This window comes from Rhinopithecus roxellana, chromosome 6 (genome assembly GCF_007565055.1).
Source record: "Rhinopithecus roxellana isolate Shanxi Qingling chromosome 6, ASM756505v1, whole genome shotgun sequence".
NCBI lineage: Eukaryota > Metazoa > Chordata > Mammalia > Primates > Cercopithecidae > Rhinopithecus > Rhinopithecus roxellana.
In genome coordinates, this window is record NC_044554.1 from 26,474,537 (window position 1) to 26,500,452 (window position 25,916).

The 25,916-nt window shown below is 43.7% G+C and overlaps 1 protein-coding gene across 1 annotated transcript in view; it reads right to left on the minus strand.

The window, feature by feature from the left end:
- Positions 1-2,327: 2,327 nt before the first annotated feature.
- Positions 2,328-25,916, minus strand: part of WNT2 (Wnt family member 2) — a 46,354-nt gene continuing 22,765 nt past the window's right edge. Inside the window, exons 4-5 of the mRNA XM_010389336.2 lie at positions 22,677-22,941; positions 2,328-3,503 (exon numbers count right to left, since the gene is read on the minus strand). Coding sequence (XP_010387638.2) covers positions 3,274-3,503; positions 22,677-22,941 — 495 coding nt within the window. The 3' untranslated portion in view covers positions 2,328-3,273. The remainder of the gene's footprint in view (positions 3,504-22,676; positions 22,942-25,916) is intronic.

The following is a 25,916-nucleotide window of genomic DNA, read 5'->3' on the forward strand; positions in this document are numbered from 1 at the left end:
AAAGTTACCAGGTTCTTTCCCTCTCACATCCCCTCCCATCATCTGGCCCCACCCAGATGCCACATGATAGATCCCTCTTTTCAGATGTTTATTTCAATCTGGTGACACCTGGAGAAGGGAGAGCAGATAGCATTTTGGGGTGCCCTATGCCTCTCCTACTTCCATTCTGAGGCATCTTTAGTCCAGTAACATGCCAGAGCTCTCCCTCATCTCTGAGGGGCACAGAGCCAGAGCTTAGTGTGGTCATGGCACTGGGGACTAGCGTGCTTAAGCTTAAGTCACTTGAGTGGATAAATCATCTCTTAAGGCAGAGGATTAACTCTTTCAGGACTTGGGGGGCTACCCAAGATGCTGAAACTTAATGCTCATTGACAAAGCATGTTCCAAGAATACAGACAAATATCACTCAGCACCATGAACCAACTTAACAGAACCAAATCTGTTGAAGAAAACAATTTATATGCTCAGTCTCAGGGTCATGTGCAGATTATATCTTTATTGTAGAAAACTCCAGTGAACTAGTCTATGTCCTATTGTGGGCACTTTTTCAGATATTGTAGAAAATTAATGGACATTATCTTGGACCTAGAAAACTTCAATTTATAATAAGATTTTCATAAGGAGGGAATTTATAAGGGGATTTCCCAATTATTTTGTTTTGGCTGATTTGTGCCATACATTCCCCTTAAAAGCCTCAGATAATTCAGAGTTTCAGTGTATTTCAGGTTCCTGGAATACTGATCCTCTACCAAGCTCGAAGGCAAAGGAGTTTTACAATTACCTTCATTTGTTTTGTAATTTTTTTTCCCAAACAATAGACATTTCCTCTTTCACAAGTAAAAGCCTATAGCAATATTTCATTCTCTCATTTTTCCCTCCTCAGTGGCAGGACCCACCACCACTTGCAATGGTTGCCATTGTCTCCCTTATGGATTAGGACAATTTATGTAGGTTTCTACGTGGATATGCCTCGTCCCCTTGCCATTTACCAGGAGGGATATATCTCAGCATAAAAAGAATGTCAGATCTAAACATCCCAGGCATAAAAAAAAAAAAAAAAAAAAAAAAAAAAAAAAAAACAAACCCAGCAAACACCCCATTGGAAGCTAAAATTATTTAAAATCCACTGAGTTAATTCTGGGAGAAACTAGTTTCATTTAATGGATGAAGTCCCACACTATCTCAGACACTCAGAGTGTGGTCCTATTTGTGATGGAGCATTGGGCAACACCTGATATGTGCACCGATCCCTTCACCTCTCTTGGTCTCAATTTCCCCAAACTGAAGGAAGCTGAGATGTCTCCTAAGATCCTTTCCAATGTGAAACAGCCTGGATTGACGATTTCACAGTTCATCTAGCAGGAGGAAGGGCTGACGGCTGTGGGGCCCTCATGAAAGTGCCTTTGCACTCTCATGAAGGAATTCACACCAACCTTCAGTGTAACTGAAGACTGAGCAGCTGCCCACGTGCCTGGCCTTCTTCACACCAAGTTCAGAGCAGCTACTGTAATTCCACTGCTCCCAACATCTGAATCCATAGGATAAAAGGAGGAAAGAGTCACTTTGGAGAAGTTAGAGAACAAGTTATGGGTTTGGGAGTGAGGGAAAGGGGATGAATTATGTCATTTTTAAGAGGGCTGGAGGCAAATGTCAACTATGACAAAGTACTCCAGTAGGTTGTTTTCTATGAGTCTCAGTCTAAATGACCTTACTGTCCAGTATTAAAGAATGAGGAAGCACCAACAATTTGATACCAGATGCATATAACGAAATATCCTGTTAATATAGCACTGTAAGGAAATCATACACAGAATAAGAACCAAATTTTTCAAGAAGACGAGAAGTAGCTATTTCACCTTTCTTTCATTTAATATTAAAAAATGGTGCAGGCAGCCCCTCCATTTTCCCTGAATGTCATCTTTTGGCTGATGGCAGAAGCCAACCACTATTTGCATACTGATGCTCCCATAATTACAGTTGAGTCCCTTAAACATAGTCTCCAAGTTACGATTTGTTTGCAATATAATATAGCAGGGTTACCAACTTTATAAGCAATACTATGTGTCATTTGCTTTAGGCTACAGTATCACATCATCTTGTAAGCATCAAATAAATACAATTAAATATGACAGGTCTTTAAACTGGCCTTGAAGGGTGATGGGCATTAGCAGACGGTGGACGTGGCCGACTTCTTTCAGGCATCTGCTTAGTGTAAGGCTGCCCCAGGCATGCGTTAGCTCTGGAAACCTCTCTGTCAGCGTGTTAGTTCACCAATCTTGTATCCCCAAAATTTTCATCCTTAAAGTCATTTCAGTTATGAGACTCCATGGGTCACATGCATAACACCAGATAGGAATTTTATTCTCCCTTTTTTTTTTTTTGATCTGTACAGATACATTTCTGATATTCCATCCACTGAATTATTTTCTACCATATTGACCCAGTAGTTACAGAATATTGCCAGACCATTCATCTTCCTTTTAATCCCCTTCAGGTTCTAAGTGAGAAGGAAGTCTCATTCCCTAAAGATTGTTTATATCAAGGGGACAGTAATGCAAAGCAATCCCTTTCTGAGGCTTTTGGTCTTACAAAGATACAACACACCACAGTACCAAAGGACACACATCCCCACCTTGTTACATCAGATTTTAATATGGCAATAAATGCCTTGAAAAATACACATTTTAAACTTAAAAGTGTATTGAAAGTCATTCTTCTCCAGGCAATTACCAATTACCCCTAGGGGTGGTAGCTGTAAAATCACTTGATCAGACAAAAGTCTTGGTCTTTTCAAAAATTAAAGTTAAGTCAGGGGCAGTTGATTCTGCTTTCTTTACTGTTCCCATCAGAGAGAAGTATGAAATTTCTTAATTGGGACCATTTGTGGGAAGACATTGAGAAAGCTCCTTTGAGGCACTCTTTTTTCTGCCTGGCCAACTGCTCTAGAAAGAAGAAAAGTCGAGGTGGGTGGAGACAGTGGTCTGGGCCCATGACCCTCCCAGTTGAACAGCCTCTCGCGCTATTTCCAAAGAGAACTCACCAGGAAGGGAGATGACCCCAGAATGCCGGGAGATGGATAGAATAGGGTAGGCTTTAGGTGCAGCATGTGGCCCCCCTTCCTGGGGCCCCCAGAGAGGAAGAGGGGGCTTCTGTTGAGACAAAGGCCACATGCCTTAGGAAATATCCCCCCAGAAAGAACCTGAAGGTCCAGGGTTCTTGCAGATCCAATGCAGTCCTTGTAGAAGGGAAGGTGGATGGTGACATCTGCTGGGGTCATGTGGGGGTTGTCCAGTCAGCGTTCTTGGGGGCCTTGCATGTGTGCACGTCCAGGGCCTCCAGGCAGTCCTGACAGCGCACGGCGCAGCACCAGTGGAACTTACATCCACACTTGGTCATCCGGGTGACATGGGAGGTGTCGTAGCCTCTCCCACAGCACATGACTTCGCAGCTGTCCATGCCCCGGGAAGTCAGGTTGCACACTCGGCCTGCTGTACCCAGGGAGCCTGGAAGACAAGCCAGGGAGTGTTACTGAAAAGGTCTGGGTGAAATCCAATATGCCTCCGGAGGAGGAGTCATGAGGTCCATCCGCTAGGACAGAGCCCTGGCCCTCTCTCCCTACAGCCTGGGGCTGTTATACCCATTCTGTGGGCCCATGCCACGTGTGCCAGTCCCATTATGCCAGCTGCAGGAGTGCAGTGGTGCTGAGAGGGCCGAGTCCCGAAAAGGTGAACATGAAACTTTGGATTTCCTTGGACACCCTGAATCCAGCTCTCCCACTTCTGAGTTGGATAAATTTTGCAGATTACCCTTACCCAGCTTTGAATTTAAGGATCCTTGATCAAGCAGAGCCAGATCAAAATAAAAGAAGGATCTATCCTGGCTCCCTCTCCCTACATCAAACCACATTAAGGAAGCAGTGACCAAGGTTAGCTCTCTTGAAATCTGTCAGGGCATGGAGCCCTCAAAGGGAGGCAATGTTATCTCCCTAGACCTGATTACACTGGCTTATTAGAAAGAGAATAGAACTCTGGTTCTGAAGGGGAGAAATGGGCATCATTTTTGTGAGACCCCGAGGAGGGAGAAAGGCCCCACCAGGTTTATCATATTAACTGTCTCTCCTGCTGTAGTCTAGCAGGACATATAGATGTGTGTGAGGTCCTGGGTGAAGCCAGGATTCCAGGCCTTCAATAAACAAAACTGGCATAGAAAATCTGCTAGGAATTACCAGTGGAACATTGTCATAGTTAATCATCGTAATGTTTGCTAAATGGCAATCCATATTTAGGTATTTGTTTACGAAAAATAATTTTAAAGCTGGAAAGCCTATTCATTTACCCTACTCTTGGGGACACACTCAGAATTCTTTCATAAGCACATTATCAGTCAACAGAACAAAGCATAGTAGATATTTTGGGAGAGTGCTGGGCTTACCATGATCCTTTCTACTTCCTCCCCCACAGAGATGGGCACCTGGCAGCCATGTTGTATAACGTCACCCTGCTCACTGGTGACCAATGATTGGACCAGAGGCAATCACCTGACTTGTGCTGGGCCAATCAGGTAAATTCCCTGAAGGTTTGGGATTTTGACAGAGATCGTCACTATTGCCACTTAAAAACTCAGTTGCTGTTGGCAGCTGTACACCATGGTGAGGTCTGTGGACTTGAGGAGGTCCGCAGAAAAATAGAAATGAAGCGAATGTACAGTGATAGTGAAGACAAGACATGGGAAGAAATGCTGACCAGATCCTGAACTAGTTTCTGGTTCTGCTTCCATTTCTCCCTGAGGCCTGGCTGCATTCCAACGCTTGAGTTCCTAGAGACTCTGTATCCTTATAAGAAGCTTCCCCTTGTGGCTTAAACGGTCCCAGTTACTATTGCTTGCTATCAACAATCCTACCTAATTGATAAACCTAGAGAAGCTAAACTCTTATTTAAAAAAAAAAAAAGCAAAACAATTTATATCAGGGTGAAAAAGACAGTGACTTAATCCATTTTCAGTTTCTCCATCATTTAACTAGGAATCTCTTCCTCTTGATATCTCTGACAATGCCTCGTGACTGTCTCTCTGTTTATCACAGTCCGCTCTGTGTTGGAATTATCTACAGAAATGTCATGTTGCCCTGCCTGTTCAGGATGACCAGGGAAGCAGCAAGGTTCAAGCAGGGCATGGGGTCAAGAAGAGGAGAGGGTGGGGCAGTGCTTGGTCAGAATGATTGGCAGCGGAGAGCAGGAAGACTGGCCGGGGAACTTCATGAGGACAGGAAGGATGGCAAAAGGCCGGGGTCAGGCTGGAGGGTGGGTCAGGCAGGGATGGCTCCGAGCTTGCATCGTGCTGAAGAAGCATGGGGTTAGAAGAGGCAGCAGCTCAGCTTGGATTCCAGGCAGCCATCAGGACAGTCCTCAAAATTTACTGATTATGCGGAAAGGACTCACTGCCAAATGCTGCCTCTTCACAGCACACCCAGTATTTCATTCAGTAAACATTTAGTGAACACAAACATGTGTAAGACACTGTGCCAGCTGCTTGGGGCTTGGGGGACAAGGGAGAATAAAATAAATAGGACCAACTTCCTATTCTCAGTGAACCCTCTATAAGGCGCAGAGATAAATATGTAAAGAGAAACTTCCACTACTTTGGGTTGTTTGATTCGCTAAGGACCTACTATAACCCACAGTACAGTCATGTGCAAAGCACCACAGCACACAGAGCTCAAAGGCAGTCAAATGAGGTTATTTAGAGCTTGAACAATCAGGGTTCAAATCCTAGATTTGCCATGTATCAACTGGATGGCCTTGGGCAAGTTACTTCAACTTGTTAAGCTTCAGTTTCCTCCTGTGCAAAACTGGAATAAAAATAGTTATTTCATCATAGAGCTTTGGTGAGAACATAATGAGATAATGCATGAAAGCACCTGGCATAAAATAAGTGCTCAATAAATGTTAACTATACATGTCTTCATCTAGCAAGTGTTTCTTGAGTGACTACTATGTGCTAGGCACAGTTCTGGGAACATGGGATATATCAGAGAACAAAACGAAGATCCTGCCCTGAGAAGTTTATGTTCTAAGAGCATGAGCCAAGCATATTACAATAGTGATATTTCTTGGTATTAACAGTAGCAAATAGGAGCCATCAACTACACAGTTTTACAGAGGAGGTAGCATTAGAGATAGGTGTAAAGGATGACTAGAAGATTTTCAGATAAAGAATGGGGTAAACAGCATCCCAGGCAAGAGAGAATCTTCCGGCAGAAATTCTGAGGGCAAGTTCACAAAAGTCTGCTGATTCAGGAAGGGTATTAGGGACAATGAGCATAGAAAGGGAGGCTGGAGCAACAGGTTAAAGGGTCTATTTTGTTGTTGTTGTTGTTGTCTGAGACAGTGTCTCACTCTGTCACCCAGGCTTGAGGGCAGTGGCACGAACATGGCTCACTGGAGCCTCGACCTCCTGGGCTCAAGGGATTCTCCCACCTGAGCCTCTCAAGTAGCTGGGACTACAGGCACACACCACCATGTCCAGCTAATTTTCATATCTTCTATGGAGACAGGGTCTTGCCATGTTGCCCAGGTTAGTCTCAAACTCCTGGGCTCCAGTGATCCTCCTGCTTTGACCCCCACCAAAGTGCTGGGATTACAGGCATGAGTCACACGCCTGGCCTAAAGGGTCTTTATGCATGCCACAGTTTGATTTTTATTACAAGGTGGATGGTGGACCTGTCCAGACCTTTAATTCTGAAAATTGTGTCGCAGAGATAAGTCTGGAAGAGTAGCTTAGGGCAGGGAGGAGGGCTGTTGGAATAGTCCAAGCAAGAGATATTGAGTGAAGAAACAAGCAGGACAAATACATGACTGGCTGAAGAGGGTGAACCACTGGAACTTGATGACTCATCGAATTAAGGAGTAGAGGGAGTGTCAAGTAGGAAAATACTAAAAAAAAAGTTAATTTGGCTGCATACCAAGGAGGTAACTGGCGCCCTTGATGAGAGCCGTTTCAGTGGATGATATAGATGAGTGTGGTGGAGGAGAGGACATGGGGACAGTGAGTGTAGGTAAAGTTTTTAAGAGGCTTAGTGATGAAGAGGACGAAAGAGAGTAGGGCCAAGAGTGGTAATGAGAGCAGAGGTGGGACTTTCAGATTGTTTTAGGCCATTATGTTTTTTGGTGGTATGTTTTGCAGCAGTAGATAACTGCACAAGGTTTTCATTTCAGATTAGGTTTCCATGTACATAAAGTACAGAAATGGGAAAAACTAGTCATTGCTATTAAAGTCAGGGAGGTGATTTCCCTTGGGGAATAGAGAAAAAGAGCGTGAGACATGCCTCTGGAATACTGGGCCTCTTCAGGTTCTTGATCTGGGCACAGGTCATGTGGGTGTGTCCATTTGTGAGAATTCATTGTGCTGTACACATGGAATGTGGGCACTTTTCTGCATTTCATATTTCAGTAAGAAGAAGAAGGTGGTAGAGTAAGAAGAGAAGGGGAGGGAGGAGAAGGAAGAAGGGGAAGAGGAAGAAGGGAAAGAGGAAGAGGAGGAGGAAGACAAAGAGGAGGAGGATGAGAAGAGGAAGAGAAGAAAGAGGAGGAGAGAGAGGAGGGGGAGGAGAAAGAAGATAAAGGAGGAAGAGGAGGAGGAAGCAATGGTGGCATGTGGCAAGGCCAGGAAAGGAGCAAAGCTCTGCAACATGTGAGGAGTAAGAAAGTGTTCCCTATGGCTGGTATGCAGTACTCAAAGGAGAGAGTGTCAGGAGATGAGGCTGGAGTGGTGAGGGGAAGCTGCATTCGGAATGGTCAAGGGGTTTAAATTTGAACTTGAGGGCAACAGAATGCTATCGGGGCTTTCACGCAAAAAGGCAACATGTTCTGATTTGTGTTTCAGAAGGATCTCCAAGGGTGTGGGGCTGGAAGGAAGTGGAGGGGGCTGGAGTGAGGGCAAGGAGACAAGTTAGAGACCAGTACAGACTCTGTGCAGGACATGAGTGGCCTGGATTAAGACAGTGGTAGTGGGAATTGGAGTGGTTACTAGAGTCAAGAGAAGGTGAGGAGGCAGGACCTGTGGGACATGGTGACTGAGTGCAGACTGGGAGAGGATGAGAAAAGTCAAGAGGGTTTCTCAGGTTCTGGCCTGAGTGACTGTTGGTGCTGTTAATTCCCTGACATGGGGACACTTGGTTAGGGGCCAGCTTAGAGAAAAGATAATGAGTTCAGTTTTCAACAGGTTGAGTTTGCTGTGACTGTGGGTCATTCAGGTAGAAATGTTTGCTGAAAATACTCTCTGGGACTCAGGACAGAGGTGGGCATGAAGACTCAGGTATAGAAATCTTTTGTGCAGTGGTGGTAACTGAAGCTACGGGCGTGAATGAGACCCCAAGTGGGTGTGAAAAGTATTCTCACTTGGCATCCCAGAAGTGACTCTTAATTTTCACTTTTTTGTTATTGTTCATATGCCCTGAGCAGCAGTAAACATTCTTCCTTTCTACTGATCTGTGTTTATCACAATGGGAATACAGCGCCATACATTAGAATTCTTTATCTGCCACAGGGCTTTGGGCTTAAGGGGTCCAGGATAAGGAGGTGAAGTGTCTCGTTCCTGACTCAGACCGTCGGTCTTTCACTGAAATCTAACTTGGTGGTCTTTCTTTCCTGAGTGGCTTACAGCCTGATGAGGTTTGAGCTTGTGGTCTGACTCAGCCTTCTGTAATGGTCATGGTGTCTTTTGTCCCCCAGATGCAGAAAACTGAACCAGACTGTCTGAACAGAAGGATTGCTCAGTGTAGTGACCTCAACACCATCAGAACTCAGAGAGAGGAGCAGACAAAGCTATGACCATTGACAAAAGCTTAACTCAGAAGTGGTTTCAGTAAAGGAAACAAAGACTTTGGCAATGAGATGTCTCAGTAGTTCAATGCTCAGCTATAAAATGCTGGAAAACACAATCTGAACATGCCACTCTCCACCAGCTGCCCAAACAGGGCATAATGAAGGCCCAGAAGACAGAAAATGAGAGAAGGTTTTTGAGGATTGAGAGCCACTGATGAGAGAACAGCAGTGAGGTCGCAGCCTGGGACTGTGACGGGCCCCCCTGAGGTATCAGGAGCACCAGAGAATGGGCCAACTGGGCGGGGAAGGGCGGTCCCTGCAGCTGGAAGGGAGGATGAGGCTGCCTAGTGATGGATGACAAATTGGCCCTGTTTGGGGGTTTGGATCTAATTAGATCTAATGACAGGTTGTAGGGCAGAAGGGCAGTTTTGACACTTGCTGTCATTTTAGCAGAACATACAGCCATTTCATCAAAACCCTGAAAAGAGCATTTCCAGAGTGCAGAATCTATACAAAATTGTTGGCATTACTTTCCCTTAATGAATTACAATAAAGACTCATTATTATCAATAGCAGTAGGGCCATACTGTTCCATTGGTCTTTCCAAAACAGAAAGCATCACCATTATGTTTCCAATAAAATATAAGAACCAAGAGTATATGTTTATATGTGTGTGTGTGTGTCTGTGTGTGTGTGTGTGAATGAAAAGGAGTCACTGATTTTTACCATCTGCCTATTTGTTTAGTTCTAAATCTTTGGGACACATACTTTTACATCTTTTTTCTCAAATAATTTACAAACTTGTTAACTGAGTCACTCACCCTTGCTTGGGCCACAACAGGAACCACCAGGGAAACAAACCCGGCTACATCTATCAGCCTTAATCCCATAAGGGTGAGTTTTCACATTTTCCAAGCTGAATGGAGTGAAAAGCGTCCTTTCTCGTTTTTTGTTTTTGTTTTTCTCATTCCTCCTCCTTTTTCCTTTCCCTCTATCTTCTTTTCACTCTCTTTTCTTTCTGTTCACAACTGGAACCAATATTTATGGACCACTTATGTGAGCTAGCCCCATGCTAAGCATTTTACCTGCCTTACCTAATTTAATTCTCATAAGCTCATAAGGAAGGTACTATTATTATCACCATTTTGGAAATGAGGAAATGGAGATTCAGGAAGATTAAATAACTCGCCCAAGATCACACAGGCAGCTGGTGGCAAGGACAGGATTTGCAAGCAGGCTCGCCTGACTCTAGAGTTGAAGCTCTTGATAGTTGTGACATTCTGCCCCTTTGCCGAGTGCCTCGTCCTCGTGCCTGACCAGAAAGCAGCCTGCTTTATAATATTATATGACCGGTGCGGCAGCATCTTTCCTGCACTCTCTTCTTTTATCAAATGAGTAACTTGCAAAGGTCCTGACATGTAACTTTTTGGGGAGAGGGCCTTTTTCTCCAGCTCATGATATGCTGTAGACAATTAAAACACATAAAGTTATGTAAGAAATTGAAACAAAGACTGAGATAACATAGTGTTAGTTGCTCATGCTGCATTTTTCCTATATTGATATTCCTAATGGATTCCTATAACCTTTTAGAGAAATGAGAATAATTTGTTTGCAATGCCAGGATGCACATCTCCAAAATATGCGTGCCCTCAAGGTGATTTTAATGTCTGTCACTGATGTGGCCAAGGCTGAGGACATTGAGCCCTCTCTAGGCAGAACCTTCTGGTTTAGGGAAGCCAATAGCATCAATTTATATCTCATCAAGAATATAATTACTCAGTCTGATCATCTACCTAACTCTTCATACTTCATTTGAAGATTCTCTGAACCATTTCCAACAACCATCTTGATCTTTATAGGACAAATATTTGTACCACACTGTATCCACAAAACAAGTGTAGCTGGGTCTTAAAAATACTCCAGAAAGAGACATTTTAAAAAGATTTTCAATTACTGGTTCTATCATTAGAGTCTCCAAAATTGATACTTTAAAAGGATAAACATATATTTGGGTGCTTCACATTTAACAAGTTTGTTCTACAAAATCATTCATATTGGTTTATAATGTTATTTCTTATTGCAGTTTGATTTACATAGTTCACCTAAGAGGAGAGTGACAAGTTGGAAATTCATTTCTCTGACTTCCTTTTGCTTTATATTTGTGAAGTGTCCCCAAGATGTGTGGCCTGCCTAAGTCCAGAGCCCAACCCCCAGACACAGAAGGTTGCAGACTCGAAACTTCCTGTCATCTTTATACCAAACAATCGTGAGATCATCGTCCTAAATGCAGTGTCTGTAAGATCAGGGCAGAGTTGTTAAGGTTTGGCAATGTCTGTGCTGTAGGGAAGGAGCTGCCTCCAGCCAGATGGACCTTTTCCTTGCCCATATGTGTTGTCCTCATCCCGACTCGCACAAGAGCTCACAAATGCATAAGATTAAAAAAAGGACAAAGAATTGGAGTTTCCAAATCACATAAGTTTGGGACCATGTAACACTTTTGGTGGGGCAATGCCAAGGGAACTTTACAGAATTGAGAATCCCATCTCTAGAGCTATAAAATTAATAATGGAGTCAGGGTTCCCAGTGTAAAAACATTTCTGTCTCCACTAACATGCATCTTGCTGACAGCAGAGGAGGAACAGAGGGGCTTTTGCTAATAGTTCCCAGACCCATACCTCTGGGACCTGGAGGAAGGGCTCTCTCTCTCTCTCTGGCTGTCTGGCTGTCTGTCTCTCTCTCTCTCTCTCTCTCTCTCTCTGGCTGTCTGTCTGTCTCTCTCTCTCTCCCCCCCCTTTCTCTCCCTACTTTCTCTCTGTCTCTCTCTATCTCTTCCTCTCCTCCTCACCTCCTTCTCCCCCCGTCTCCTCTCTCTGGATAGCCCTGTGTCTGGAAATTCCTGCCACTCCAGGATGACAGAGGCCCATATGTTGACTATTAGGGCATAAAGCAAGATTCACTTAAGCCTGTCATCCAATAGGCTGTTTCTCCTCTGGTTGACTTACACGTTGTCATTAATGACACAGATTTACTGAGGGAACAAAAGTATGTTAAAGAGCAAATGTTAGAGACCGCACATTCATTCACTGGCCAGGCTCACCCCTTCCTCACATTTGGACTGTACAGCTTAAGCTACATAGGAAAGACAATATCTTCACTTATCTCAGATGATTTTATTCAGTGTTTTCATAAGTTGGAAAGTTTGACTGGCACAGGAAAGCATGTCCCATTAAATTAGCAAATCTTATAATGGAATTAAAGTTGTTATGGTCAGACTCTGTGAGGCTTTCCATATCTGGCACTACACAGCCTACTCAAAGCTATTTCCCACGGTCCTCCACCTGTACCTACTAACACGGGTATCTCTTCACTGTCCTACTGAGGTGACTTTCTCATGTCACAGTCATGTAGACTGTTTCCTCACAAGAGTTACTTTCTGTCAGGCGCGGTGGCTCACGCCTGTGATCTCAGCATTTTGAGAGGCCAAGGCAGGTGAATCACAAGGCCACGAGATTGAGACGGTCTTGGCGAACATGGTGAAACCCTGTCCCTACTAAAAATACAAAAATTAGCTGGGCGTGGTGGCATGCCTGTAGTCCCAGCTACTTGGGAGGCTGAGGCAGGAGAATCCCTTGAACCCAGGAGACGGAGGTTGCAGTGAGCCAAGGTCTTGCCACTGCATTCCAGCCTGGGCGAGAGTGAGACTTTGTCTCAAAACAAAAACAAAAACAAAAACAAAAAGTTACTCTCATCTGCTGCATTGGCCTTTCCTATAACTCCTTCCATCAGAAGTCTTCCCATCTTTCCGGATTCAGGCCTACTTCAGCATTTTCTATATAGCACTTTTGGTCTGCAAGCCCAGTTAACCTCCTTCATTAGGCCTGTAATCCACGTCCTGCCATGGGGCTCATGCACTGTTTGGAAATATTTGATCATTTTTCATGCATCTTGTCTCCCCAAGGACAGGGGTTGGGTCTTAGGCTTTCTTCTTATGCTTTCTTCTATATACTGTGTAGTGCTCAGCTGGTCAACACATATGTGCTGATTTATTAAATATCACATTAAAAATCATGTATTAAAAATTTAGATCAAGGCAGGTGTGGTGGTTCATGCTTATAATATCAATACTTTGGGAGGTCAAGGTGGGCAGATCACTTGAGGTCAGGAGTTCAAGACCAGCCTAGCCAACATGGTGAAACCCCCGTCTCTACTAAAAATACAAAAATTAGCTGGCCGTGGTGGTGGGGACCCGTAATCCCAGCTACTCGGGAGGCTGAGGCAGGAGAATCGTTTGAACCCAGAAGGCGGAGGTTGCAGTGAGCTGAGTCTGGGCCATTGTACTCCAGCCTAGGTGACAGAGCAAGACTCCATCTCGGGGAAAAAAAAAAAAAAAATTAAGATCAGCCTTCCTTTTGCCTGATGAGGGCACATTTCTCCAGGGACTGGTCACCCAGTCTTCAGGCACCATAGTAGCAGCAGACCAGCTAAACCTTGGCTATATTCAAATGATCTTGCTTGGTATATGGAAAACACATACCAAAAATGTGGCACATTTTAAAATTAGTAGAAATAGTCATATGCAGCAATCTGTAGCACCAAAGTCTCCTTACAGATCACACAGGGCTCTTTCCCTAATAATATGAAATTTGCATATCTTTAAAAAAGAGGTTTACCAGTACAAAATAAGTGTCATGGGGAAAGCTTAAATGAAGTAAGCAAATTTGTTACTTTAAAGTATTTTAGCATCATCCTTTTGTTTGCAACACATTTAACTGGTAATTCAAAATGAGTACTTTCTATTTCCAAAATATAAAGATAAAAGGACATCTATTTGGTAAAGTATTTGTCAGTAGTTCAAACTAAGTCAAACAATTAGATTTAAGAAAATAAGCATTTTTTTTTTTCCTGAAAGAAAAGTGTCTTTTTTTTTCAGAAAAAAATCCTTTTTTCAGTATTCACAATTCAATCTGATTATCACTGTCAATTCAAATTAGGGCACATTTTAGTGTATCCTAAAAATATAGTAATTCTACTAAGTTTGTATTTTGAAAATAACACAGATTTATAGATTGTGCCCACAACATCAAAGAGCATTGGATGTGAAAAGTATTTTTGCTATGTTAGTACCAGAATTAGGAACTACCCAGGGAGGCCACTGATAGTAGTGAGTGAAAAATGCCCCTCCAAGAGTAAAAGAACTGAGTCTCTGCTGCCAGTTAAAAGCAAGAGATATAGTCTGCTGATGCATTTGTTCACTTGAGACTTTTTATCTCCAGGGAAATAGCCAGGCAAGCAACATCTGAAGCTCCTTAAATGCCTTATGAATGTGCCTGAATATGAGGAAAAATTCCATTGAACACTTAAGCTTAAATGGGAATTTTCATAGGCTGTGTATTAAAAGCTAATCAGTGCTGGGTGGAGACGTGCTTAGTAATTCCCTTCAAAGGAACCGAGTTATCTTTAAGCTATGAAACAGCACTAACACACTTAAGAATGCAGCTAATCTAATGAAACTATTTTATGTTTTTTATAATTCACTATTCAATTCACTTCAACACATGTTTGTGTACTAGGAGTTGGGGAACAAGTGAGCAAGGCAGATACAGTTCCTGCCATCACAGGATCCTCAGTGGACTCCAATGGTACAGGCAGGTCACAAACACATGTTTATACAAGCTATACACACTGTGGCAAGTGCTATGAATGAAAGAACGTAGCTCCGTTTGGACCTAGGGGTTGGTAGTGAGGATGGAGAAGCAGATAGGTCCTTGACACATTTGAGGTCCCAGTGGTACCCGGGATGATAGAGGTGACAAGGAAGGAGTGTAAGGAATGACTCGCAGATTTATGCTTGACCACGGAAGTGGGTGGCAGTACCATTTTCTGAGATGAGGAGGGCTGGGGGAAAACAAGTTTCAGGTGATAGGGCAAATAAGGAGTCCAGTTTTGAGCAGAAGCAGGTTGATATAATTGTATGAAATCTGGGGGAAGCTGTCAAGCAGGGAATTGGATACAGGATGATGGTACAGAAGGCAGACAAGGACAAAGACAGCATTTAAAACCATAGGAATGGAGAGACCAAACCAGGGAGAAAGTACAGAGAGAGAGCAGAGAGGGTTCAGAGAGCCTGGAAGATCTTCAAAATTTGGAGAAGGAGAAACTGGCAACTGAAATCAGAAAGGACCAGTTATTGGAACAGGAGGAAAAGCAGGAGAGTGTGGTGTTATAGAGTCAAGAAATTAAAAGTGTTTTGGGGAAGAGGGAAAGGCTAATTATACTATACACCACTAAAGAGTTTGAAAAGAGGGCTCAATGGATAGTAATTAATACTAATTCTACAGCATAATCAGTAACTACCCATGAAAATGGTGACTTATAAGCCTCAGTGAAACATTTTTTTCTACAATTCTCTTCTGGTCTAGCTATCTTAGCACCTTTTAGATATCAATTCATGAATTTCTATAATTCTCAAAGCAGAAGGAGATGAGTAACTCATTCTTTACCTTGTCAAGATGACATATGTAAGATAAGACCTTGTAACAGAACAATGCAACAAGGGCTGAAACCTAAACAACACCACTTTACTGCCCCCGTGTGAGGGTTCTCCAGCACCTAGACTGTGTCCCAGTGCCTGGCTATTGCTTCAAGGACCATGAAGTCAATGACGCCATAAGGGTAAGGACTGAGTCTGTTTTCCTCAACCCTGCATTTCCAGTGATTATAAGAGTGTCTGGCACATAGGAGGATCTCAATGAATATTTTTGTGCAGTGAAGAAATGAGGGACTTAAGGTGTATCGGTTAGAACTTCACATATTAGTGTCTAAGTAAGATCCACCCATTGCTATTGGCTGACATATTTTTAATCATGTTTAATCATTAAAAACATGTTCCCTTGTTTTTAATCAGCTGGTGGGACACAATCCCAGCATTCGTCAGCTTCTGCAAGCAGGCCACACCCCTGGGCATGAGAGAACACCAGTCTCTGAAAACCATGATTTGGACTGGGTACCCAAGGGTTCTGAGTTCTGTTTGTCAAATATGATTTATGTGGGGGAAAAATATGATACCTCATTGCTTACACCATTCACAGCCTGGAGTTGTCAACCGGGCTTTGGAGTTTTTTGCAGGCAACAAGTTAAACAACCACTGAGCTCTGTTTGTTTTTTGAACTTGACTGGAGAAGAGGTGGAGGGTGGCTTGTTTCCTGCAGTTAGAGAGGAGACCTCAGGGTGACCTCTGGCCCAGGTCAGGGTTTTTACATCATAACTAGTGAAAGTGGCCTGTGATTAGGTGCAGACGCATTCTCTAGAGAGGAGAGCAGCAGCATTCCTCGGTTAGAGATGAACCTATCTCTACCTTAAGGGCTTCTTTGATTTACAGATGCCTGGAGCAGTGACCAGAGTAGATAACTATAGAACTACCAGGATACTCATCCCAGACAGTCCAGCTTCCAAGATCTAGCCTCCAATTTGGCCTGCAAAATGTCACATGCACAACATCACATGGTTGTATGTACTCTTCAGATCTGAGTTGCATGGGGGGAGTAATTATAGTTGAACCTTAGAACACTCAGTTTCTTCAACTGAAGACTAGAGGAAAATGTCTTTTGCTGTTGTTCTTGCCATAATAATATCTTCCTTAATTGGTTTTTAAGCTTTCTATTTCTTTTCTCTTTTTTTTGAGACAGAGTTTCGCTCTTGTTGCCCAGGCTAGAGTGCAGTCTGCCGAGTAGCTGGGATTACAGGCATGAGTCACCACGCCTGGCTAATTTTTGTATTTTTAGTAGAGACAGGATTTCACCATGTTGGCCAGGCTAGTCTCGAACTCCTGACCTCAAGTGATCCACCTGCCTCAGCCTCCCAAAGTGCTGTGATTACAGGCATGAGCCACCGCACCTGGCTGTTTCTGTCTTTTCAACAACCATTTTACTTCGCTTCTCGCTGCATCAGGCACAAAGCACACAGCCGCAGGTGCTGGCTTTCTGAAGGAAGCTATATCACTTATTTTCTCTCTCAATTTATCTCTCTTCTGTCTGAGACAAATTTTAGCTTATCTGACTTTAAAAAATATGAAATTGGTTCTCAGTTGGTGTTGATTAACCAATGTATTGGATCAGATTTCCAGTAAGATTCCTAGATTATTTATAAATTATTTGAACTGTACTTAGTTAATGTTCTTTTTGGCTGAGCCTAAGAAAATGCTAAAGTGGTTGATGCAAACCTTGCAATATTTCTTTTGAATTCTGTTGACCATCAGATGATTATTTTATTAAAAATATGATTTAGGATATTCGATATTATGTAAGCACAAGTCCAGATAGTTAAAATTTTTTTTATTGTATATAGTTGGAGTCCTATGCAATTAGCCGCATGTATGAGATGTATAAGATGCAAGTTTTATCTGAGAAAACCCGCTTCCACCCATATGGCTGCTGAGGGCCTTGCTCTTGGTTATGTAACCAATGGCCTTTTAAAGATGAGGCTTGGTCAGGCACGGTGGCTCACGCCTATAATCCCAGCACCTTGGGAGGCCGAGGTGGGAGGATCACTTGAGGCCAGGAGTTCAAAACCAGCCTAGGTAACATAGCGAGACCCCCATCTCTAAAAAATAAAAAATAAATAAAGTTGAGGTTTTATCCTGGCCATTTTCCACTAGAAACTTCTGTAGCATGCGCTCTAGCAAGTCAGTCATCCTGGAAAGAACAGAGTCATCCCAGAATGTCCTCTAGCCTCTGGTTAGTAAAGGCAGTGGGTGTAACAGAGAATCTGAGACCTGTAAGAAGGGGGCTTTCTGCCTTTAACTCAATGGGATCTGGGAGCCTCTCTCTTCTCAAAATGAAGGTGTTGGGTATCATCTTCTCAGTCTGCACTGAAGAGCCACCAGCATGCACACATATTTGAGTAAGCACACCACCGAAGACCCCAACCCCACCGAGGACCCCAACCCCACCGTGCTAAAATCCTGTTGCATTAGGAAAAGCCTGTTTTCTGGTAAACAGAACTCTTGCATGTTCAAAATGGGCTAGCATCCTGGGATAGCCAGGCTCCAAAACAAGTCCAAAGTTTGCAGTCAAATTGAAATCAAGTAATTAATACAGAATTTCTTGTTTTTGCTTTTCTCTTTTAAAATCGGCATTAACCCTTCCTGACATTGCATCTCATACCGCTCACTCTGCTTTGTTGTGGTTATTTTGTTTGGTTTTGCTTCTTTCTTTGCTTTCCATCATTGCTTTTGTTTTAAAATCACGCACACTTAATAGTTTTCAACTTAGTGGGCATCTTCTACTTGCTGGCACTGGGGAAGCAATGGTGGTGAGAAGGTTGAACATCATTAGGGAATCAGTACTTGGAATTGACTGGCTTTACTCCTGCTAGTCAGCAACTGCTTCCTGTGCAAGGCAGCTTGTTGACTGACGTGAACTGGCTTGTTTTATCAGTTAGGTTTGTGCAACTGACGCAGTCTACAGGTGTGGTCTACTTTTTTCCAAAGGAAGTGGCTCTTCAGCAACCTATTGAACTAGTATCTCAGGGAGCTGTTCCTGAAATTGTATACGTTTTTCTGTTTTTCATCATTTTAATATTTTTTTAATTGCTCTGTTGCCCAGACTGCAGTGGCACCATCGTGGCTCATTGCAGGCTCTGACTCCTGAGCTCAAGTGATCCTCCCACCTCAGCCTCTCAAGTGGCTGAGTTCACTGGCGCTGCTTTTCAAACTTAAACACCTCAAAGTTTGAAAAATCAGTGATTTAGTTAGCTTCTGATTCCTAATTTTCTCTAATTATTAGGCAAGAATAAATTCAGGGAGACACACCTTTTTTTTTTTTTTTTTTTTTTTTTTTTTTTTTTTGAGTACCTGATTTCTTGCTAAGGAAAACTAGATAACTCTAAATAAACATCTCCCAAAAAACATCTCCCACCATGGCTTGCCCAGTATAAGAGAGTCATTCTTTCACTTTTAGGCCAGCATCCTCAAGAACCCTCTTTGACTGCAAATAAAATCATTTCAGTCGTCAAAGCTTTCACTGACAGCAGTTACCAAGTCAGCCTCTCAAGAAGTCCTGAAATAATGCTAACAGGTAGTGAACTTTGATGAGAAAAATTGCAGAGTCGAGACCCCAGGTTATTCCTGGATGGGGACAGACCTAGCTGGAGAAGGATGCGGGAACATTTGTTGAGTTCCTGCTGCAAGTCAGGCCCTACGCTACACACCTTATGTATATATTCTCTGACTCTTCAAGGCAATTACCTCCATTTATAGAGAAGGAAAGTGATGTTCCGAAAAATTACTTAACTTGCCCAAGATGGCATGGCCTGTAAGTGAGAATAAAAAAAATAAAAACAACAACCCATACCTTTCTCACTGTGCCACTTATGTCCCATTGTGTGTGTGTGTGTGAGTGTGGCTGGGAGTAGGTCCTGTGTGACGAAGAGGCAACATGAGGATGTGGGAACTTTATGGGGTGAGGTGCCCACAAAGAGGGGAGGTCAAAAGTAATCAGAATCAAGCTTCACCCACATTCTGGTTAGGTTGCCTTGAAGCCCTCTTCAATGACAAGCCCCTCGGATTTTCAAAAGTGTCAATGTCTTTGATTGCTCCTAAGAAATAGTTAGCTGGCCGGGTGCAGTGGCTCATGCCTATAATCCCAGCACTTTGGGAGGCCAAGGAGGCTGGATCACCTGAGGTTGGGAGTTCGAGGCCAGCCTGACCAACACAGACAAAACCCATCTCTACTAAAAATACAAAATTAGCCAGGCGTAGTGGCGCATCCTCATAATCCCAGCTACTCAGGAGGCTGAGTCAGGAGAATTGCTTGAAAATGGGAGGTAGAGATTGCAGTGAGCCAAGATCGTGCCACTGCACTCCAGCTGTGGTGACAGAGCAAGACTCTGTCAAAAAAAAAAAAAAAAAAATAGTAAAGAAAAGAAAAAGAAAAAAAGAAAGAAAGAAAAGACAGCCAGGGCTGGGCGCCATGGCTCACGCCTGTAATCCCAGCACTTTGGGAGGCTGAGGCGGGTGGATTACCTGAGGTCAGGAGTTCGAGACCAGCCTGGCCAATGTGGTGAAACCCCATCTCTACTAAAAATACAAAAATTAGCTGGGCGTGGTGGCTCACACCTGTAATCCCAGCTACTCGGGAGGCTGAGGCAGGAGAATTGCTTGAGCCTGGGAGGTGGAGGTTGCAGTGAGCCAAGGTTGTGCCACTGCATTCCAGCCTGGCCAACAGAGTGAGACTCTGTCTCAAATAAATAAATAAATAAATAATAAAAATAAAGAAGGAAAGGAAGGGAAAGGAAGGGAAAGGGAAAGGGAAAGGGAAAGGGAAAGGGAAGACAGCCAGGCTCAGGTTTAAGTCCCTACTTTGCCTCTTACCAACCACAAGTGGTTGGGGAAAATCTTTACCCTCTCAGAGCTTCAGTTTCCTCCCATAAAATGAGATAATAACACACTCACCTTACACACTTTCTGTGAGAATCAAAGAGAGAATGCAGTTGCAGCCCTGGCATGTGAGGAGTACTATAGATATATCTGCTATTTCAGGATTAAGAAACAGAATTTCTTTCTAATAAAAAGAGTTGAAAAAGCAGAGTACACAAGAATAACTTAGTAACTTGAAGAGGCAGCAGGGATTAGATTCAGAATCACCTCTGAGGGGTAAAAAAAAATATGGTCTATATTTCGTTGACAATAAATGTCATACCTGTTATACCTAAGGCAGGATGTATTCCTCAGGTACACCAGCTGGCTTCCCTGTGCAAACTGCTTCAATCCAAAGAACCAGAAAAGACATGCTGGGGATGAGGGTCCTCTTATATTTGAAATAAGGTTTTTGCTCCCCAAGGCCTTGTCACATATGTGTCCTTGGAGGCAGGCAGGGGCAAGTGTGTAATGACAGGGTCAAAGCACAGGCCAAGGGATCAGACACCCACCCTCTCCTACCAGTGAGATCGTGAGCGGGTCGTTCACTTTTCTTATCTGTACAGTGGAGAAGATGATATCTAGGGTTGCTTATCTGACTTAAAAAGTAAGATGTGAATGTGGTTCTTGGTTGATGTTCATCATCCAGGAGCCACCTCTTATTCATTTTTCTTTTTTTTTTTTGGTTAGTAACAAGTTTCAATGCATTGTTGTCATAGGGCTGCTGTAAGGATCCTACTGTAAGGATAAAATAAGACCATGTGTGCAAGGATCTCAGCCCAGTACCCAGTGCACAGAAGTCAATGCATAGGACTTAAATGATCAAGACAGCAGCATCTCCATGCTCAGTGTGAGGAGGCTGAGGTTAAACAGCTAGTGACCGGTAGAGGGGGGTCAGACCCCTGGGACAATCCTGTATCCAAGCACAGGTTTCATGGTGATTTCACTATAACTTTGGCCTGACAGGTAGGATGACTTGTTAGAGGTCCCAAAGTGTGTCAGGAATGCAGTGGGGAACAGCATCTGGTCCTCTGCTCAGTTGTCATTAATCCCTGGGCTGCATGTAGCAACCTGCTCAAATGCTGCAGAGAACTAGCTCATCAAACCATGAAGGCAATTCAACCACTCAAGGAAAAAAAGGCTTTGGCCTCCTTGTGACATTTCCTGGAAACCTTGCCTCTTGGTCAATCTAATTGACAGCTGGATGCCATCTACACTGTTTTATTGGTGCCTCTGCAATTATTTTGAAATTAAAAAAGAAAAAACTCAGACTCTAAATTAGAGGATTTTTTTTTTTTTCTGATAATGAATTCCTTTGTATTTTACCAAGTCTTAGAAATTGACTTGGGCTGTGGACTCCCATCACCTCCTATGAACTTAGATGTGTACTCATTCTTATTTTGGACTGAATCTTTACAAAGAATGGGCTAAACCTGGAGCTCAGAATTGATCAGGAGGAGGGAGAGGTAGAGCATGAGCATGTGTAAACCAGATAGGTGGGACAGCTGCGGTGTTGAGGCTGACAGAGCTGTTCTTTGAAGGATGGAGAAGGTACCATCTGGAAGGGAATGGTGTGGCTTTCATAAACGAAGGGCCTCTGACACAGCCTTTATTTTACACTGCCCACCTATAGCCAAGAGAGTGGGGATAAATTCTTGCTTTTTATCTTTGGCAATTTCTAAGCATATTGAAAAGAGCAGGGAAGGGGAAGTAGGGCAGATTTCAGAAGAATCTAAATTTAAAGCCCTGGGACCATTTTCCATAGTCACAGAGGTGGGATTTAATGTATCCTGCTCTCAGCTTCAGGATCACATGAAAGATGCTGGGCTGCTCTCCCTAGTGTACACAGTCCACTAACTAGAAATCTGCCCAAGCTGAGGAATTTTGCTAATCTGCGTATCTTGACTTTTTGCCCCAGACATTGTGCAGTTTCAATTTCTCCAGAATCTGTGCACTGTCAACCCATTTCTCCAGTTGCATAGGAGAGCTCTCTGTGCAGTTTCTTTTCTTTTCTTTTTTTGAGATGGAGTTCACTCTGTCACCTAGGCTAGAGTGCAGTGGTGTGATCTTGGCTTACTGCAACTTCTGTCTCCTGGACTCAAGCAATTCTCCCACCTCAGCCTCCTGAGTAGCTGGGACCACAGATGCGCACCACCATGCCCAGCTAATTTTTTGCATTTTTGGTAGATTCAGGGTTTCACCACATTGCCCAGGCTTTTCTCGAACTCCTGAGCTCAAGCAGTCTGCCCACCTCAGCCTCCCAAAGTGCTGGGATTACGGGCGTGAGCCACTGCGCCCAGCCCTGTGCAGTTTCAATAAGAATGGTAAGGATTGTGAGCTTCGAACCTAAAGAGAGCAGGCTGAAAATACAGAACCTCATTTAAATTGTGGATTATCAATTGTTGAAAGAATTAGATGCTATGAAGAAAGTCTTTTGAGCTTACCTGCCTCTCGGTCCCTGACACAGTAGTCTGGAGAATTCTCAAAATACACGAGGTCATTTTTTGTTGGCTTCTTAAACCTCTCGTTAGCCACAGTGAAACCTGTGCCATCCTGGTTCATGACCACCTGGATGGCCCCATTGTACTTCCTCCAGAGATAATCGCCCGTTTTCCTGAAGTCGGCCATGGCCAGCCAGCATGTCCTTAGAGTACACGAGCCGCTCACCCCATGGCATTTGCACTCTTGTTTCAAGAATCGCTTTACAGCCTGCCGAAAAAGACAGGGGCAAGTTCAGTGAGGTGGCTTCAAGCAGGTGACACATGCTACAACTACTCTCCTTGCCTCCCAGTAATCCAGAAGTGACTCTCAGGATGCTGGATCCTGGGGCGAGTGACTGGGAGATGTTGAAGCATTGCTTGTCGCTTGTTAGCCACATTAGCCGCCTGCCCTGACTGCAGCAGGCAGGACAGTGGGTAGAGAGGTGAGGGATAGTGCCTAACTGTGTACCCAACTGGCTATCAGTATAACAGAAACCTCACTATTTAACAGGGCATGTGGCCAGTTTGAAGAGTGAGGGACTGAATTATTTTCTAAATAAACAGAGCTTTATTATAGTAAACATGTATACTATCTACTATCCAATTAATGCTGTCCAGTTTAAAATAAAATAATATAAAAATGTATGCTATTATGCAAATTAGATTAACAAAATAACTGCTAAGTCCGAATCCTTCAATAAACCAATCACAGTAATTGGTACTACAGTAATCCTGTGCTACTCTATTGATTTTGCCGATGATCGAGAAGCAAGGCTAAGAGAGGTGGAAGCACTCGCCCAAAGTTACACAGCCAGGAAAAGACAGAGCCAGGCTGTACTGCAAAGTCAGTTAGTGACCCTGAGGCTGACAGTAACTTGGGCAGATTCAGCTTAGATGACAGAGGTAGGTTTGCTCTGATCTTTCTTAGAGAGGAAGCAAAGAAACTGGGACAAGCTGATCTCGGCTGGCTCCCAATATGGAGACCCCTTTTCTGTGGGTGCAAGGCCTGTGGAAAGGAGAGGGGACAGGTGGGCCTGAAACTTCCGGAGAAGCTTCTGCTTTGTTTTCATAAGCCAGCAGAACAGCACTTTCCCCAAAGCAATTTGGTGAGAGTTATCCTGCCCTGGCCCATTTTCTCCTTTGCTCACCCAAGTGAAGAGATTATTAGTGCTCATGGTCCTCACAACTTTGATCTACTGCTCTTCCCATGTTATAGATGAGGAACCAGGGATGGGGAAGGCAGGTGACTTGCCCAAGCTCGGTAATAGGAATTCACTCCCACTCTCCCCAGGCTGGGCCTTGGCACTAGGTGTTTTTCCCACCTTACCCCCACCTCCATTGTGGATGGTGCACATTTGAAATCTATCCTCCTCAACACGAGCCAGCCCTGGAGGGCAAGGATGGAGAAGTGAGCAGGAAGCATGTGCTTAGCTTGACTCTCCCAGGGGAGCCAGGCATCTTTAAAGGATGTCTTAGAATGAACTTCCTCTTTGGAATTACACTGCCCCATGTGCCCCACCCCCATCTTTATATTATGAGGGTTTGGTAGGAGGCTCACAGGATGGCCTGGATGGTAGGCCTCTGCCACAGACACAACCCTGGGAGTGCCATCTTGGCTCCACCACTCTGCCCCATGTGGCTGTCACCTGTCCTGGAGCTGTCCCTCCTAAGATCTTGGAGCATGCCACACAAAACTCACTCCACACCAAGTACTTGGGAATTAAACATGAATGCTCATTCTTCCAAGTTTATTCTTCTTAAATCTAGATTATTTAATCATAAGTAATACTCCTAGATTTAACAATGACAGGAAATATTACTGCTCCTCCTCTTCTTTCTTTCTTTTTTTTTTGAGACAGAATCTCACCCTGCTGCCCAGGCTGGAGTGCAGTGGTATGACTGTAGCTCACTGCAGCCTTGAACTCCTGGGCTCAAGCAATCCTCCTGCCTCAGCCTCCTGCATAGCTAGGACTACAGGTGCATGCCACCATGCCCAGCTCATTTTAAAAAATGTTTTGTAGAGATGGGGGTCTCACCATGTTGCTGGGGCTGGTCCATAAGTCTTGAGTTCAAGCAATCTTCCCATCTCAGCCTCCCAAAGTGGTGGGATTATAGGTGTGAGCCAATGCATCTGGTCAGCCTTCCTTTTCTAATATTGAATTTCCAGATCATAAACTTCAAAGCTGATATTTTTATGCAATTAATTGAAGAATTTGCATATTAATTTAAAATTGGATCTTAAAAATAACATTATAAATCCTTAAAAAATATGTGGTGGTGACAGACAGGATCATCTGTGCAACCTTCTCCCTTCCTTGCTAACAGTTTTCATTCAGATGTTGGGCAGCCTTGTGTTCCAAAGGACTCCTGACCCCAAAGTAGTCTAAATTGCTGATAGTAATTTCACTGTCTTGCCACTAATTTTTTTCCAGTGTGGAGCATGTGCTGGTTCAGTTTGGGCCAATCCTATGATAGGAGAAATCCCTTAGGAGTCTTGTAAAAAATGTTTCTTCACTCTTTATTTTTTACTTATTTATTTTGTTTTTGAGACTGTGTCTTGCTCTGTTGCCAGGCTGGAGTGCAGTGGTACAATCTCAACTCACTACAGCCTTCGCCTCCCTGGTTGAAGTGATTCTCCTGCCTCAGCCTCCCGAGTAGCTGGGACTACAGGCGTGGGTCACCACGACCAGCTAATTTTTGTATTTTTAGTAGAGACGGGGTTTCACCATGTTGGCCAGGATGGTCTCGATCTCTTGACCTTGTGATCTGCCTGCTTCGGCCTCCCAAAGTGCTGGGATTACACGCGTGTGCCACTGCACCCGGCCATGTTTCTTCACTCTTTAAAAGAGACACGTGAGGTGGGGGCACCGTGGCTCATGCCTGTAATCCCAGCACTTTGGGAGGCTGAGGCAGGAGGATCACTTGATGCCAGGAGTTCAAGAACAGCCTGGGCAACATAGTGAGACCCCATTTCTAAAAAAAAAAAAAGAAAAAAAGAAAAAAAAAAAAAACTAGCCAGAGGTGGTGGCACATGCCTATGGTCTCAACTACTCGGGAGACTGAGGTGGGAGGATCACTTGAGTCTGGTGTCCAAGGCTGCAGTGAGCTATGATTACATCACTGTACTCCAGCCTGGGTGACAGAGTGAGACCTTGTCTCAAAAATAACATATAATAAAATAAAAGAGGCACATAAGGAGAAATA